The sequence below is a fragment of the Thamnophis sirtalis genome, unplaced genomic scaffold, assembly GCF_051295495.1.
Source record: "Thamnophis sirtalis isolate CommonGarterSnake01/CBP01778 unplaced genomic scaffold, rThaSir2_p1.2 scaffold_3, whole genome shotgun sequence".
In the NCBI taxonomy this organism is placed as follows: Eukaryota; Metazoa; Chordata; class Lepidosauria; order Squamata; family Natricidae; genus Thamnophis; species Thamnophis sirtalis.
In genome coordinates this window covers 29,477,626-29,492,205 of record NW_028261383.1, presented here as the reverse complement: position 1 = coordinate 29,492,205, position 14,580 = coordinate 29,477,626, and the positions used below count along the sequence as shown (strand labels likewise).

At 38.8% G+C, this 14,580-nt stretch overlaps 2 protein-coding genes across 2 annotated transcripts in view; both read left to right on the top strand.

Annotated features, from left to right (window-relative positions):
- Window positions 1-7,857, top strand: part of LOC148047768 (vomeronasal type-2 receptor 26-like) — a 35,258-nt gene extending 27,401 nt beyond the window's left edge. The window contains exons 3-4 of the mRNA XM_087707773.1: window positions 4,331-5,167; window positions 7,112-7,857. Of these exons, the coding sequence (XP_087563899.1) occupies window positions 4,331-5,167; window positions 7,112-7,438 (1,164 nt within the window). The 3' untranslated portion in view covers window positions 7,439-7,857. The remainder of the gene's footprint in view (window positions 1-4,330; window positions 5,168-7,111) is intronic.
- Window positions 7,858-9,512: 1,655 nt separating this feature from the next.
- Window positions 9,513-10,421, top strand: LOC148047767 (vomeronasal type-2 receptor 26-like; the record flags this gene model as incomplete). Its single annotated transcript, XM_087708144.1, has 1 exon — window positions 9,513-10,421. A coding segment is annotated over one exon (909 nt), but the record flags the coding sequence as incomplete, so codon positions are not given.
- Window positions 10,422-14,580: the final 4,159 nt, after the last annotated feature.

Below are 14,580 nucleotides of genomic sequence, written 5' to 3'. Positions count from 1 at the left end.
TAGGTCAAAGGCAAAAGGATGCTCAGCTATGGATGTATCTGGTGGTGAAAGGAAAATCTGATGCTGTAAAGATCTACAGTCCATAGGAAGTTGGAATGTAAGATCCATGAATCAAGGCAAGCTGGATGTGGTCAGAGATGAGATGACAAGCAAGAGATAATAAGACTAAACATTGACGTCTTAGGAATCAGCGAATAAAAATGGACATGAATGGTGAATTTAATTCAGATGATCAACAGGTATACTACTGTGGGCAAGAATCCCTCAGAAGAAATGGAGTAGCCTTCATAGTTAATAGTAGAGAAGAAAAAGCACAATCCCCAAAATGACAGAATGTTCTCAGTTCGAATCCAAGTTAAACCACTCAACATCACAGTTGTCCAAGTCCATGCCCCAACCACTGGTGCTGAAGAGGATGAAGTTGACCAGTTCTATGAAGCACTAAAGTACCTTATAAAATTAACCCCAAAATGATCTCCTTATCATCATGGGGAGTTGGAATGCTAAAGTAGGAAGTCAAAAGGTAACTGGAATAACAGGCAAGCTTGGCCTTGGAGTACAAAATGAAGCAGGTCACAGACTACAAACACTCTTTTCCAACAACCCAAGAGATGACTCTACACTTGGACATCACCAGATGGTCAACACAGAAATCAAATTGATTATGTGCTCTGCAGCCAAAGATGGAGAAGCGCTATGCAGTCAGTAAACATAAGACCGGGAGCTGACTGTGGCTCAGATCATGAGCTTCTAGTTGCAAAATTTAGGCTTAAAATGAAGAAGATAGGGAAAAACACTAAACCACTCAGGTATGGACTAAATCATATCCCTTATGAATCCATACATCCAGTAGAAGTGACAAATAGATTCAAGGAATTAAATCTGATTCCTTAGATCTATGGATGGAGGTTCACAACATTGTACAAGAGGTAGCAACTAAAACCATCTCAAAGAAAAAGAAATTCAAGAAAGCAAAATGACTGTCTGAGGAAGCTTTACAAATAACTGAGGGAAGAAAGGAAGTGAAAGGCAAGGGAGAAAGGGGAAGATATACCCAACTGAATGCAGAATAGCTTGAAGAGATAAGAATGCCTTCTTAATTGAACAGTGGAAAGTAATAGAAGAAAACAATAGAATATTGAGCACCAGAGAACTTTTTGAGAAATTTGGAGATACGAAGAGAACATTTCATACAAAGATGTGCATGATAAAGGACCAAAATGGCAGGGACCTAACAGAGGCAGAAGAGGTTACGAAGGGTGGCAAAATTATACAGAAGAACCAAAGAAGAATGAGGTTAACATCCCCGATAACCACGATAGGATGATCACGGACCTCAAGCCAGACATTCTGGAATGTGAAGACAAAAGGATCTTAGGAAGTCTGAGTAACAACAAAGCTAGTGGAGCTGATAGTATTGCAGTTGAGCTATTCAAAATCTTAAAAGATGATGCGGGTGATCACTGACCATAAGCCAGACATTCTGGATTGTAAAGTCAAATGAATGGACCACACCAAATTGTGGTAAATTCTTAAAGAGATGGGAGTGCGAGACCATCTTATTTGTCTCTTGAGAAACCTATATGTGGGTCAAGAAGCAACAGTGAGAACTGGACTCAGAACCACTGATTGGTTCAAAATTAAGAAAAGAATTAGGCAAGACTGTATACTGTTGTCCTGCCAATTTAATTTATATGCAGAACACAGCAGAGGTGAATTTTTGCCAGTTTGCCCCAAATCGGGCAAATTGATAGTGGCAGGAGCAGGAAGCTCTGCCTACCTGCCCAGACACTTCTTCGCATGCTCAGAAGCCTCACTTGCAAGCAAATGTGTGCATGTACAAGAGAACCAGTAGTTAAATAAATTGAAACCCACCACTGGAACACATCATGAGAAAGATGGGGCTAGATGAATCACAAGTTGGAATTAAGATTGCCGGGAGAAATATCAACACCCTTAGATATGCAGATGATACCTCTCTAATGGCAAAAAGTGAGGAGGAACTAAAGAGCCTCTTTATGCGAGTGAAGGAGGAGAGTGCAAAAGTTGGCTTGAAACCTAACATTAAGAAAAGTAAGATCATGGCATCTGGCCCTCTCAATTCCTGGCATATAGATGGGGAAGAAATGGAGCTAGTGACAGATTTCATTTTCATGGGATCTATGTGTTCCCTGGGTTGGCAGCTGTTTCTCTCCATTGCTGCTCATGGTGGGAGAACATCTTGTACAATTTAGCAGATACAAGATACAATTTTGAGCTGCATCTTTTCTCTAAGTCCCATCCAGAAAGCACTGCAGCACAGAGAAGCAGCAATCATGTTGAATGCTGTTTCTCTCAGCCGCAGCACTTTTCGGATGGGACTTAGAGACAAGAGTTGGCTCACAGCTGTTAAATTGCACAAGACGCTCTCCCAACAGTGCGGAGAGAAGCATCTGTTGCCCCGGAGAGCAGAGATGGACAGGAGCAGGCCCCGAAACGCTGCTTGGCCAAGCTTTGCGCATGGTGGAAGCACACATATTAACATTTTTAGTGAACCGGTGGTGGAATTATTTGAAACTCACCACTGTTGATACTTCATGCTCATTTACAATCCATTGGGGTCCCCATAGTTCCTCCCCCACCCCAAATCTTCCCTTGAGTCTCTACAGGCACTGGGTCTGCTTTAAATAAGGTTATTAAACCAACTTCTGCATTTCAAATGTCTGAAAGAAAGTCAGCCAATTAAAGTGTATAGAAATATTTGAAATCAATTATATGAATGAAGACAATGAAATAATATACCAATATTAAACAATTGCTGTGGGGGAGAATATAACAAACAATATTTCAAGCCCAACATATGAAAGAATCAAATAAGCAATATCTATGAGGCCTTAATGTGTTTGTCAGTTTAAAAAGATATTCCATGAGTGTATAGTAGTATTCTAGTGTTTGAGTTGGTTCCCACAAAGAGGAAGATGTCACTTTATTTTCCAAAGCACCAGATTGTACAGCAAGAAACTAAAGCAGCCATAAAGTGAGATTTGGACATTAAGTGTGAAACCTACTGGGTCAGGCTGGGCAGCCTCTTAGAACCCCTTTACTTCTATATTAAAAGTCACATAGACAAGAGTTGGGACTTGCAATAGACAGGGACAGTTAGAAGTTACTTAAAGGAACTGTCCCCATTCACTAACCACAGGATGTTCTTGCCAACGTCCCTACTTGTGTTAAAAGTCCAAACCACAAAGTTCAATTAAAGTTCGTTAATAACACATAAGCCATACCTGAAACAAATGGAGAAGTAAGACCTTCATCTCCTTATAAGGTTTTCTCCTCAAGGTAACCACTAAGAAATGTGTTAAGTATTTCCATGTTGCAATGCTTTTGAGAATGTATAAGAATGCGTGCTTCGATAATTAAGGTTGTTCAGAACTTGCAATGCTAAGACATGGGCTAGCTTTTCTGAACCTGGCTGCCAAATAAACTTTTCCTGTATCCTGAGAAGTCTAACGCCTGTCATTTTCTGCAACAAAACAATGGATGGAAACAAATCAAGGGCAATTAACCATTGGAACAGCTTCCCTCCAGAAGTTGTGGTTGCTACATCACTGGAGTTTTTTAAAGAAGAGACTGGACAGTCACTAGTATGAAATGGTATTGGGCCTCCTGCTTGAGCAGGGCGTTGGAAAGGGCAGGGGTGTCACTTGATTATATTGAGGGCTGCATCAGGGTTGTGTTTGACATTGGGGGGAGGTGAGGCCAAGGTGGGTGTGGCCAGAATATCATCACTTGTGTCAGGGGGCACCCATGGTATCCCAAATGCTCTGCCAGCAAAACCAGGCTCTGGAGCTGCGTTTTCAGCTGAGATGGCCTCCTGCAACCCTTTGCCAGCCAAAACGGAGGTTGAGGGGGCATGCTCTAGCTCTCTTTTCCCTGGCAGAGGCACAATGGGCCAGTCTTTTGCTGTTTCCAGGATGGCCCTGCGGGCCAGATCTAAGTACCCTGAAAGCCGTTGATACCCTTGGATTAGGGTCTTCTGCTTGACTAGAAGACTTCCCAGCTCTATTCTGATTGTCTAATGGACTGGGTGAATAGGTGAGTTATAATGTGACCAGGAGGTTGTGCTCTATGAGAAACATCCATGAACCTTACCCACAGATAATTCAGAGCTCCCTGGTTTCAAAGGGAGCATACAAGACAACAGGACAGAACGTCAAGGGAACTAGCAAAATTCATGCAGATATTGTTTGATTCTTCTCTCAGCGTGGGGAAAGGCCATTACATTTACCATCTGATTTTTATCATTAAAACTGGCACAAACTACCAATGCCTTCTCTTTTATCTTTAGATCAACTACAGTATCCTCAACCAGATGGCTCAGCAAAATCATCATTTGCCTTTTTCATATCGGTTGACCCCAAACCAAGAACCTCCTTACTCAGCCATTGTCCAACTTCTCCTGCATTTCCGATGGACGTGGATTGGCCTCCTTTCTCAGGACAATGCAAAAGGAGAAAAATTCAAAAGCCGCTTGGAAGTTCTCGCTCTAAAAAATGGGATTTGCATTGTCCTCTCAGGAGTCGTCCCAATAGCAAATATGCCGACAAGTGCTGGAGAAACTGTCATGCAAGAAAAAAGGAAAATATTCATTTCTCTTATCAAGAGTCAAATAAAAATTATAGTATGCCCACTGGATTTTCAGGCCTTTGGAATATTAACCATAATAATACAAACATTTGATAAGACTAATACATCCATTTTGGGAAGGGTGTGGATTGCAACAACTTTGACAGCTTTAAGTGTAAATTTTTTTCAGCTCACAGTTGATCTCCAAAATAAACATGCTTTGTTTTCCTTCCTCATCCAGAAAAAGAGAAGGGCTCAATATTATGACTTTAACTCTTATGCATCTATGGTCACATCGTATGGAAAGGAAGCATTCCAATGTTCCTATCCGAGTCCTCTGTTATCTAAGATAGTTTGGAAAAAATGCAGAGAAAAAGAGAACTGGGAATTTCCACCCCATGATGTGATTGCAAGAATCCTGTCTCAGGATTCCTCCAGTGTTTCCCAAATAATTCAAGTTGTGGCCTGGGTCCTCAATGCTGCCTCTTCCTCTCAATGGAGTAAGAGGAGAATGCGAGCTGGATACCATCAATCACTCCAGATTGTGCAGCCATGGCAGGTAAGTCTTCTCCTTTGAGGTTCAATTGACTCTTCCCTTCCAATTCAACAATATTAAATTAGATGTAGAAAGGGGTGAGATATTCCATAGAGCAGTTGCTAAATTGATGGTATTTGAGAGTGAGGTCAACCCTGAAGCTGACCTGACTGAGGCCATTTTGAAGCTTCGGTGTTGCCACACTGGAGTCGAGAGATAAGCAGGGGTGGGGGTGGATATAGGTGGGGGTTTGTAGCCAAAACAAAATATCTTCTGCTGGGAACCAAGGACATTCCCACCAATGGCTGGAGGGAGGATGGGTCTAGTTACCAGGCAACCAGATGACACTTTGATTGGACCATGTGACTGATTGTTTGGAAAGGAGAGGAAAACTTTTACTTTTAATTAAGTGAAAACTGTGGAAACATTTAGAGTAAGTTTTCACCAGCCTATATGCTTATATGATATGTCCAATAAAACTGATATTTGAGCAACCTGCTTGCCTCAGAATCCTGTTTCCTATGGTCATATTACTTCCTTATTTAATTATTCAATATTTCAGTACATTATTTTTATGCCAAGCATCTGTTCTGCGTATCGCTCCTTTTACTACCAATAGAACATTGATAATCATATTTGTTAAAATTTGAAAAACTTATATAGTTCTAATAATAAAACACATATTTATGTTAAGTTATAATCTTCCATTATTTAATTATTCAATATTTCAATATGTTATTTTTATATTATTCTTTTTGAATCTTGAGCTTGTCTTCTGGAGTGTTGTCTATTCCTGCCAGCTTAATATCATCTGCAAATTTGATGACTTCCCCTTCAATTCTCTCGCCTAGATCTTTTTTGAAGATATTGAAGAGTGCTGGGCCTAAAACTGAAGCTTGTTTTACACATAGCTTACTTCCCTCCATGTGGATGAGGTTCCCCAGAGGTCTATATAATTTGAATATGATAAGTTGAATAAGTTGAATATAATTTGTCAGCCAGTTACAAAGGCACCTGATGGTGGTGTTATCTATTCCATGTTTTCAAGAGTGTTTTATTTATTATTTATTTTTTATTTATTTATTCATTCATTCTTTTTTTATTGTCAAACCTGTACAAGTTAGCAGATATAGATCTGAACATGGATATGAATGAAAGAAATGAATACAAATAAATGGGGACAATAGGAGAGGGATGGTAGACACGCTGGTGCGCTTATCCACGCAAACCTTATGGACAATTTTTGGAATGGGGTGAGGTCCACATTAGACAGTTTAAGGTGGAAGCTGTGAAGGTTTGAGGATATAACAACGAAGACCACTCTGTTGCTGAAGTTGTAGTTTCTGCAATTGAGTTTGGAGCTGTTTACCTTGAGTTTGTATCGATTGCTTCTCTGTGTATTATTCAGATTCAAGCTGAGGAAGTCGTTGACAGGTAAGATGTTGTAGTTGACAATTTTGTGTACTATGCTTAGCTCAGACCACATGTGGTGCGGTTCCAGATTTCCCAAGGCCAAAATTTCAACCTACTCTAGGGATTCTATTATGAGTAGAGGAGTGGAGAACCCTTCTCATGAAATACCGCTGGACACACTTAACCATATTCATGTCTGATATACAGAGTGGATTCCAGGCAGATTAGCTGTATTTGAGAATTGGTCTAGCAAATGTTTTGTATGCTCTAGTTTTCAGTACCAAGTTACTGGAGAAGAAGCTTCACAAAATTAGGTTAACAACTCTTAATACCTTGGGCGACCTTGACCACATGAGAGAATTTTTTGAAAAAGAGCTTTAAATTCCTGGGAATGAAGGAAAGAAACTTCTCATGAAATGCTGAATCAATCTTTTTCCCACGGTACTGGTGATTTGAAGAGGTTGAATTATTCAGAGAACCTCCATTCCAGAATAATAGCAAGAAAAACATTAAATAAAGTCTCAAATTGTCATGTTGTTTTCTATGTTTCTGCAGCTTCATAGGTTCCTGAGAAACTTTCAACATCACAACATTTCCAGAGATGGGATTTCTTTGGAAGAAAATGGAGTTCCTGTTGGTGACTTTGATATCATGCAGTGGACATCACTTTTGAACAAATCAAATGCAGGGATGAAAATTGGGAATGTAGAAAGACAAGGCTCCTTGGAAGTGAAGATTTCTGTCAATCAAAGCACCATCCAATGGCCAACATTATTTAACAATGTAATTGAGGCTGCTTGGATTTTGCTCTTCTATTTATCTCGCACACTATCTATTAATCTAAAGCACACACTGATAACTGGATTCAGCGGGATTCATTAACTTCTTTGTATACATAAGAATAGATGAATAAATGTACAAGACCAACAGGTGGTTTTTCCAAGTAAACACAAGGCAGGAGAGTTACAGGCAAACACAAGCAGATAGTTTTTATATCAGCAAACAGGCCCAGACAGACTTTACTTCACAGAGCACCAGACTGCTTAAAACTGCTAAGCCATTCCCTGACTTCTTACTTAAGTTTCTGTTTCCAATTCTTTGCACAGACTCAGATCTATTTAAGCTACCATTGCCTGACTTAGTTGCTATGCCTATTCATTGGCTGACTTTGTTCCCATGTCTCTCCCAGTCATGAATATTTTAACAGATATCATTTTACTTTAGACATTTTACAATAATCTATCACACACCGGAACCTGCTGCATTGTATTGAAGGATTTGCAATGTACATTATTAAACTGGAATATGTTTCTATTATTTATAGTACATCAACTCATCTTGTTTTCAGTAAGAGAAAATCCAGAATGTCTATTCAGATTCTCAGTCATGCAGGTCATGGTTGTGCCAAATGTGCTTTTTCAAAAGGCACATGGACTTTGCTTTCCCTTGAAGATGTTTCACTTCTCATCCAAGAAGCTTCTTCAGTTCTGACTGAATGGTGGAGGATGGAAAGATTTGGAACTGCTGAAAAGACTGTGTTGTAAACAGGATATAGATTCAGCAATTGCAGGAAGATTCCACACCCATTTGAAGTATTCAGGTGACCCTGATGGCGGAGACAAATTTCAAGTGGCCTCAACAATTTTCAAAAAGACTGCTAACGACCAGATGACTGCAAGGAACATAGATCCTTCCATACTCCACCATTCAGTCAGAACTGAAGAAGCTTCTGAAACTGAGAAGTGAAATGTCTTCAAGGGAAAACAAAGATCAGTTGTCTGGGAGACAATCCAGAATATGAAAGGTTTAGTCCACTAAATTGCATGACAGAAAGATATCATTAAGAATGTGATGAGGGAAATGAGGGCAGCTAAAAAAGTCATTTACATCAGCGGTGGGTTTCACATGTTGTTACTAACTATTTTCCCTACATGCATCCATTCGCTTTGTGGATGCCCCTTCCACGCATGGGCCTGGCCTTGCGTGCTAGCAGTTTGCATGCACGTCAGTGGTGCTCAAGTACGGGCATATCGGTGCTTCATACATGCACACACACACATACACACACAGAGACACAAATATTATATAAATCATTGATGAATTCTCATACATGCCCTAAGAAGAAACTATTTTTGCAATGGAGCTACATTCATTTGGAAGAAAGAATAAGGTAATAAGTATCTTTGGGAATCTACAATGGAGATTGATAGAGAAAGACAATGGCCTTTCATTTGCCTCTTGCAAGTAGAGTAATTAAAATTCATGCCACTGCGTCTTGACTGATTTTGCTAAATGTGCTCCTGGGCTTCTGGAAGCAGTTGACTTCAGTAAACCCTCCAAATTCATACATTGCCCTGAAATAATCTTTCTATTTATGTTTAGATGGTGCCTTATTCAAGATGTACAGAAAGTTGTTCCCCAGGTTATGCCAAGCTTGTGAGAGAAGGTGCACCAGTTTGCTGCTACGACTGTTCTCTGTGTATGGAAGGAACATACTCTAGGCAAGAAGGTAAAGTAGGTGGCTCCAAAAATAACAAAAAAAATCAGGATTTAATAAAAATTCTCTATTGCTTTTTGGGCGTATTTGATCAAGATGCAAGACAAACATTACATCCACAAACTTTTCAAAGATTGGGCACTATCAGCAAATTTGGATGATGATGTGAGCATTAAAATAAATAATGAAATATTGCTGATATCCATTGACTTGCTTGCTTGGTTTTAGGAAAAAAGTTTGGAGAGCTGATAATCTCCAATAGGGCGGCATACAAGTTTAATAAAATCAAAATCAAATCTTCAGTCTTTAAAAAGAGTGTTGATTCTTTCTAACTAATATTGTATCATATGAATATCCCTAGGCAGAAATATTATTTTATTTCTTGAAAATGAAGTAATTTATTTCTTATGTGGTTTTCATGCTCCTACAGTTGCAGAAACAGACATATGCTAACCATTTTTTCCAGATGCAGTCCATTGTAAAAAGTGTCCAGATGACCAGTATTCCAATAAGAAGCGAGATCAGTGTGTCCCGAAAAATATAAGCTTCTTATCCTTTGAAGAATTGTTGGGACTCATTCTGGCTTTCTTTTCCATTGCTTTGACCCTAACCACTGCCTTTATTCTGGGAATTTTCATTAAATACCGAGAAACTCCCATAGTCAAAGCTAACAACCGGGACCTCACCTATATTCTTCTGATCTCCCTCTTGCTTGCTTTCTTGACCCCCCTTCTGTTTATTGGTCATCCCAAGAAAGTGACTTGCCTTCTTCGGCAAGTCACCTTCAGTTTCGTTTTCTCAGTTGCCGTTTCTTCCTTGCTGGCAAAGACGATTATGGTGATAGTTGCATTTTTGGCCACGAAGCCAGGCAGTGTCATGAGGAAATGGCTGCGGAAGAGTCTGGCCAACTCTATTGTTTTATCCTGCTCTGGTATTCAAGTATGTATCTGTATCATGTGGCTGGCAATTTTTGCCCCATCCCCAGACTCTGACTTTCATTCCCAACCAGGACAGATCCTGCTGAAATGCAATGAAGGCTCTGTCACCATGTTCTACTCTGCTCTTGGCTACATGGGTTTTCTATCTGCCATTTGCTTCTTTGTAGCATTTCTGGCTCGAAAGCTGCCAGGGACCTTCAATGAAGCCAAACTGATCACCTTCAGCATGTTGGTTTTTTGCAGTGTTTGGATCTCCTTTGTCCCCACCTACCTGAGCACCAAAGGGAAATACATGGTGGCTGTGCAGATCTTCTCCATCTTGGCATCTAGCTTGGGTTTACTGGGCTGTATCTTTATCCCCAAATGCTACATTATAATCCTGAGACCTGCCCTGAACACCAAAGAATATCTGATGATGAAAACTCACTAAGGCTCTTTATATTGGGTTTTATTTTTGTTCAGTTGACATTCAGCATTAAATCACATAGTTTGAAGTAATGTTTTATGTGTTGTTACTTATATGTATTCATTCCATATGAATTTTTAATTATAATAACTGATTAAAAATTTGTTAAAACAACACAAACTATTTGAAATAACCATATCCCTCAATATGGTCATAATCTGAAAAACATAAAAATCATCAATGACAATAAAAATTTCTGAAACCAGGCCAGATAAACAGTTACCAGAGATGTTCTGATAAGGTTTTATGTTATATCAAAGACTATGGCTAATGATGTTGTGTGCTTTTGTTACTATATAGATTTGTGTGCTGGTGTTATATATTATTTTCTGTGTGGTGTTCTGACTTTGTTTTTAGAAAGAGTTAATGTCAAATGCTGTATGTATTTAATTGGTCTCTTCTGGTTGGATAGTGTAAAATCACTCATAGTTAGATAAATGAGAGAGTTCAAGAAAAAGAAAAACAGAGAAATAGATAACATTCCATATACTAAGAATAGATAAAATATGAAACATGAACTTTAGAGCAGCTTTAATTCTGGAGGAGATAGCGAAGGTAGAGGGGAAGTCCCAAAGACTGCATGGAATAAGATAATCTCCTTCTAGAACATAGGGAAACCCTTTGGAGCCAACTGAAGAGAAGATGGTCATCATGGCTGATCAGAAGCTGTGACAACTTGGCGAGAGAAAGGAAGATAAAAATCAAAGAGCAAAATGGCTGCCCTGGGTGAGAAATCTCTAATCTTCTGCAAATGAATTTACCCTGATATAGCACTAGAAAACTGTGAAAGTGGGACTCAAAAAAGGGGTGGAGCAGGATTTTCACTCAACGAGAGTAGCGGCAACTAAGCTTTCAGAGCTATTGACATATCTAGAAAATTTAACAGAGTGACTGTAAAAAAAAACAGAGACTGAACTATAAGAAAGCCTAGACTAAGTTTTTTGAAAGAATTTTTAAAAAAATCAAAGAGTCATAGGAATATGCTTACTATTAATATTTATTAATATTTCTTACTGATGCAATATTTATAAATACTCCATAAAGACTCTTGTGATATTCAGAGAGGACATTAACCAATTTGAATGTGGAAAAGTGAAAAAGAAGAGAAATGTTCTTGGTGATCTTGAAACCTATACATTTTTCTAGATATTATTTTGGGAGAAGCTTAGTGACTTGATGGGTTTTGAGGCCTTGGTGGATTATGAACTTTAATTTGCAAAAACACTTCCAAAGTACTACAATAATAACAGTGTGGACAAATTTAATGTAGACTATAAATATGACTGCTGAAGGGAAAAGAAATGGATTAAGCAATTACTCTTAATATGTATGAATAATTAATAATTAATTATTAATACTTTTAATCTAATTATTAATCTAATTATTAAGTATTAATCATTAACTTTGTAAATATATATATATACATCCTCATCAGGAACATCATTGGTGGCATCAAGCCAGTCTAATCAACAAATGAGAGAAAGCATGTTAGGCCTGAAGAAGTCAAGCTCCATGCAGAGTATGCAAGTGATGCTACTATCGATCCAAGAAGCCATGACCAAAAGTGAGGAAATTATGTCAAAAAACCATGATGAAATCAAAATGAAAGGGGGAAGATGAAGGGGATATATGTAAGATGGATGAAAAGATAGGGAACTTCCAGCAAATGATAGTGAAGAATGAACAGAGGTACAGAAAATAGAAATAAGGGCTGAGCAAACAGAGAAAGAAATGGAGGAAATGGACCAAAAGCCACCACAGGCTTATAGAAAATTAGAAGAGACAGTTATCTTTCTTGAGATGGAAAAGGCAGCTTACTATTGTAGAAGAGAAAGAGGAAGACCTGGTTGAGGGGATGATAGAGCTGCTGGCTTCAGTACTGCAGAAAAAGAAGCATGAAGTACAATGAGAAATGGATAAAATATTCAGAATCCATACGAACTATGCAAGGAGGCAAACATTACCAAAAGAGGTGCACGTGGGGTTTACCAAGAAGATGCTGAGAGATGAAATATAGAAAAGAACTAGAGATGAGCTTATGGAGTACAAAGGGAGAGGACTTCTGACTTTAAAACAAATACCTAGGAGAGTTAGAGAGGCGACGAGAGCTGTGGAGACAGTATCAATTCTTGACAACACAACTGATTAAATATAATGTGATGTTCAATTGGCTGATACAAGAAGGAATTCTGGTTACCTGACGAGACCAAAAAGGTATGGTAGGTACCTTGAAAAAAACACATGAACAAAGGGGGGGGAATGGACAAAATGGACCAAATGCTACAACAGGGTAATAGAAAATTAGAAGAGACTGACCTTTCTCGGGATGAAAAAGTTGGTATTGTACTGCTGTAGCATTATATCTTGGTTCCCTATTAGATCACCCATGAAAGAGACAGCAAATATCACCACATCATGAAGAACTCTGTAATAAGCTATTTTTTAGTTTAATTCCGCAGGGAATTTTGATTAGATTTTCTTTGTAGCCATGAAGACTGATAATCTTCTGCATTTTGAAGATACAAGACATTTAACAGGGGTCTCCAATAGGTTGTTCAATATATCATGATCTGGAATTAACCATTCTGGACTATATAACCCAGAGATGGGCGTCACATAAGTTTCCCACCGGTTCTCCCAGCAGGCACATGCCTGCTTTGTGAGCATCTATGCCTTCCACGCATGTGTGCGAACTTCCACACTTGTGCTTTGCTCACGCACATGGCTTAAAAAACATGGCTTAATAGGATGGCATATAGCGGGGGTGGGGGACTGGTTACCATTAATGGTTTGCCTGAACCAGTCTGAACCCTCTGAAAACCACCTTTTATCTAACCATTGAGGACAATGACCTCATCTACATCAGACAGAATAAGAAGGAAATATAACAGCTCATTGCCTAGTTCACGAATCTTGAACTCTTTTTCCACATTTGAAGCTTTAGAATCTCAAGAATAAGTTTTCAGACTAATAAAAACAATCAAACTTCCCTGAATAGTTCCTTTCTCGATTCTCAAATTAGGATTATTCTCCTGAGTCAAACAAAATTGTTTTCTCCAACTTCACTCTTTTGTGACAATGCTCATTCCCAATTCCCCTTCTAATTTTTATAAGCATGTATTATTTATTCTCCTTTGGAATTTCCACCACCACAATTAGTTGCAAATCAATGTGACGACAACTGGGATAGACAGCACCTGATACTCTGATTTGTAACAGCCTCCTTCTGTGATGAGAGCAGAGGTTGGGGTAAAGCTGGGCAAATACTGTAGCAATCTGAAATTGTAGACTCTGAGATTTAACCCTGTGCTGAAGAAAGAACTATAGGAAGGATCTCTTGCAGTGTATGTCAAATGTTGTTGCTGATGCATATACAGCTTTTTCTGCTTCAGTTTCTGTCCCAAATACCCTATGCCAGTATGCTGGTGAAATGCCCATTTAAGGTGATAATAGAAGAAAAGGAATGGTTCCATTACTACCATCCAGGAGACTACTGGATTACTGGAATAATGTCAGGAATCGTAGCTCGATTGTACCAATTTTCATTCTCCAAGCCTCCAACCCACCAACTGAAAAGGTAATTGTCAGCACATCCAGGATTCTAGTGATTGAGTTTACATGCTCCAATTTCTTCTCTAGGAAGGATTTCATTTGTCTTATTCCTCACTTTGAGAAAGGCAAATTCATTATTTCTCATTCCAATTTGATTTAGAGGAAAGGCTCCTGGGGATTATGATGATTTTGTAAAAGTTCCTTTATATACCAATACCTAGGCCTGACCACAACCGACACAGTTCTAAGTTATCAAAAGTGAAAGTTCCAAGCTTAGTAGCATAAGGAATTCTATTTTGTACAGAAGCGTGCAAGACGTTTCTCATGAAGTACTTCTGAACACATTTGATTGTACTGATGTGAGACATATGGTGGGGATTCCAAACAGTTGAACAAAACTCTATAATTGATCTAGCATAAGTTTTATAAGCTCTAATTAGAAATACAATGTTTCCAGAAAAAAATCTTTGCAAAATTAAGTTTATAACTCTTAATGCTTTTTTAGCAACGCTGATACAGTGAGCTTTGAAGCATAAATCATCAGTGATAAGAACACCTAAGTCCTTGACAA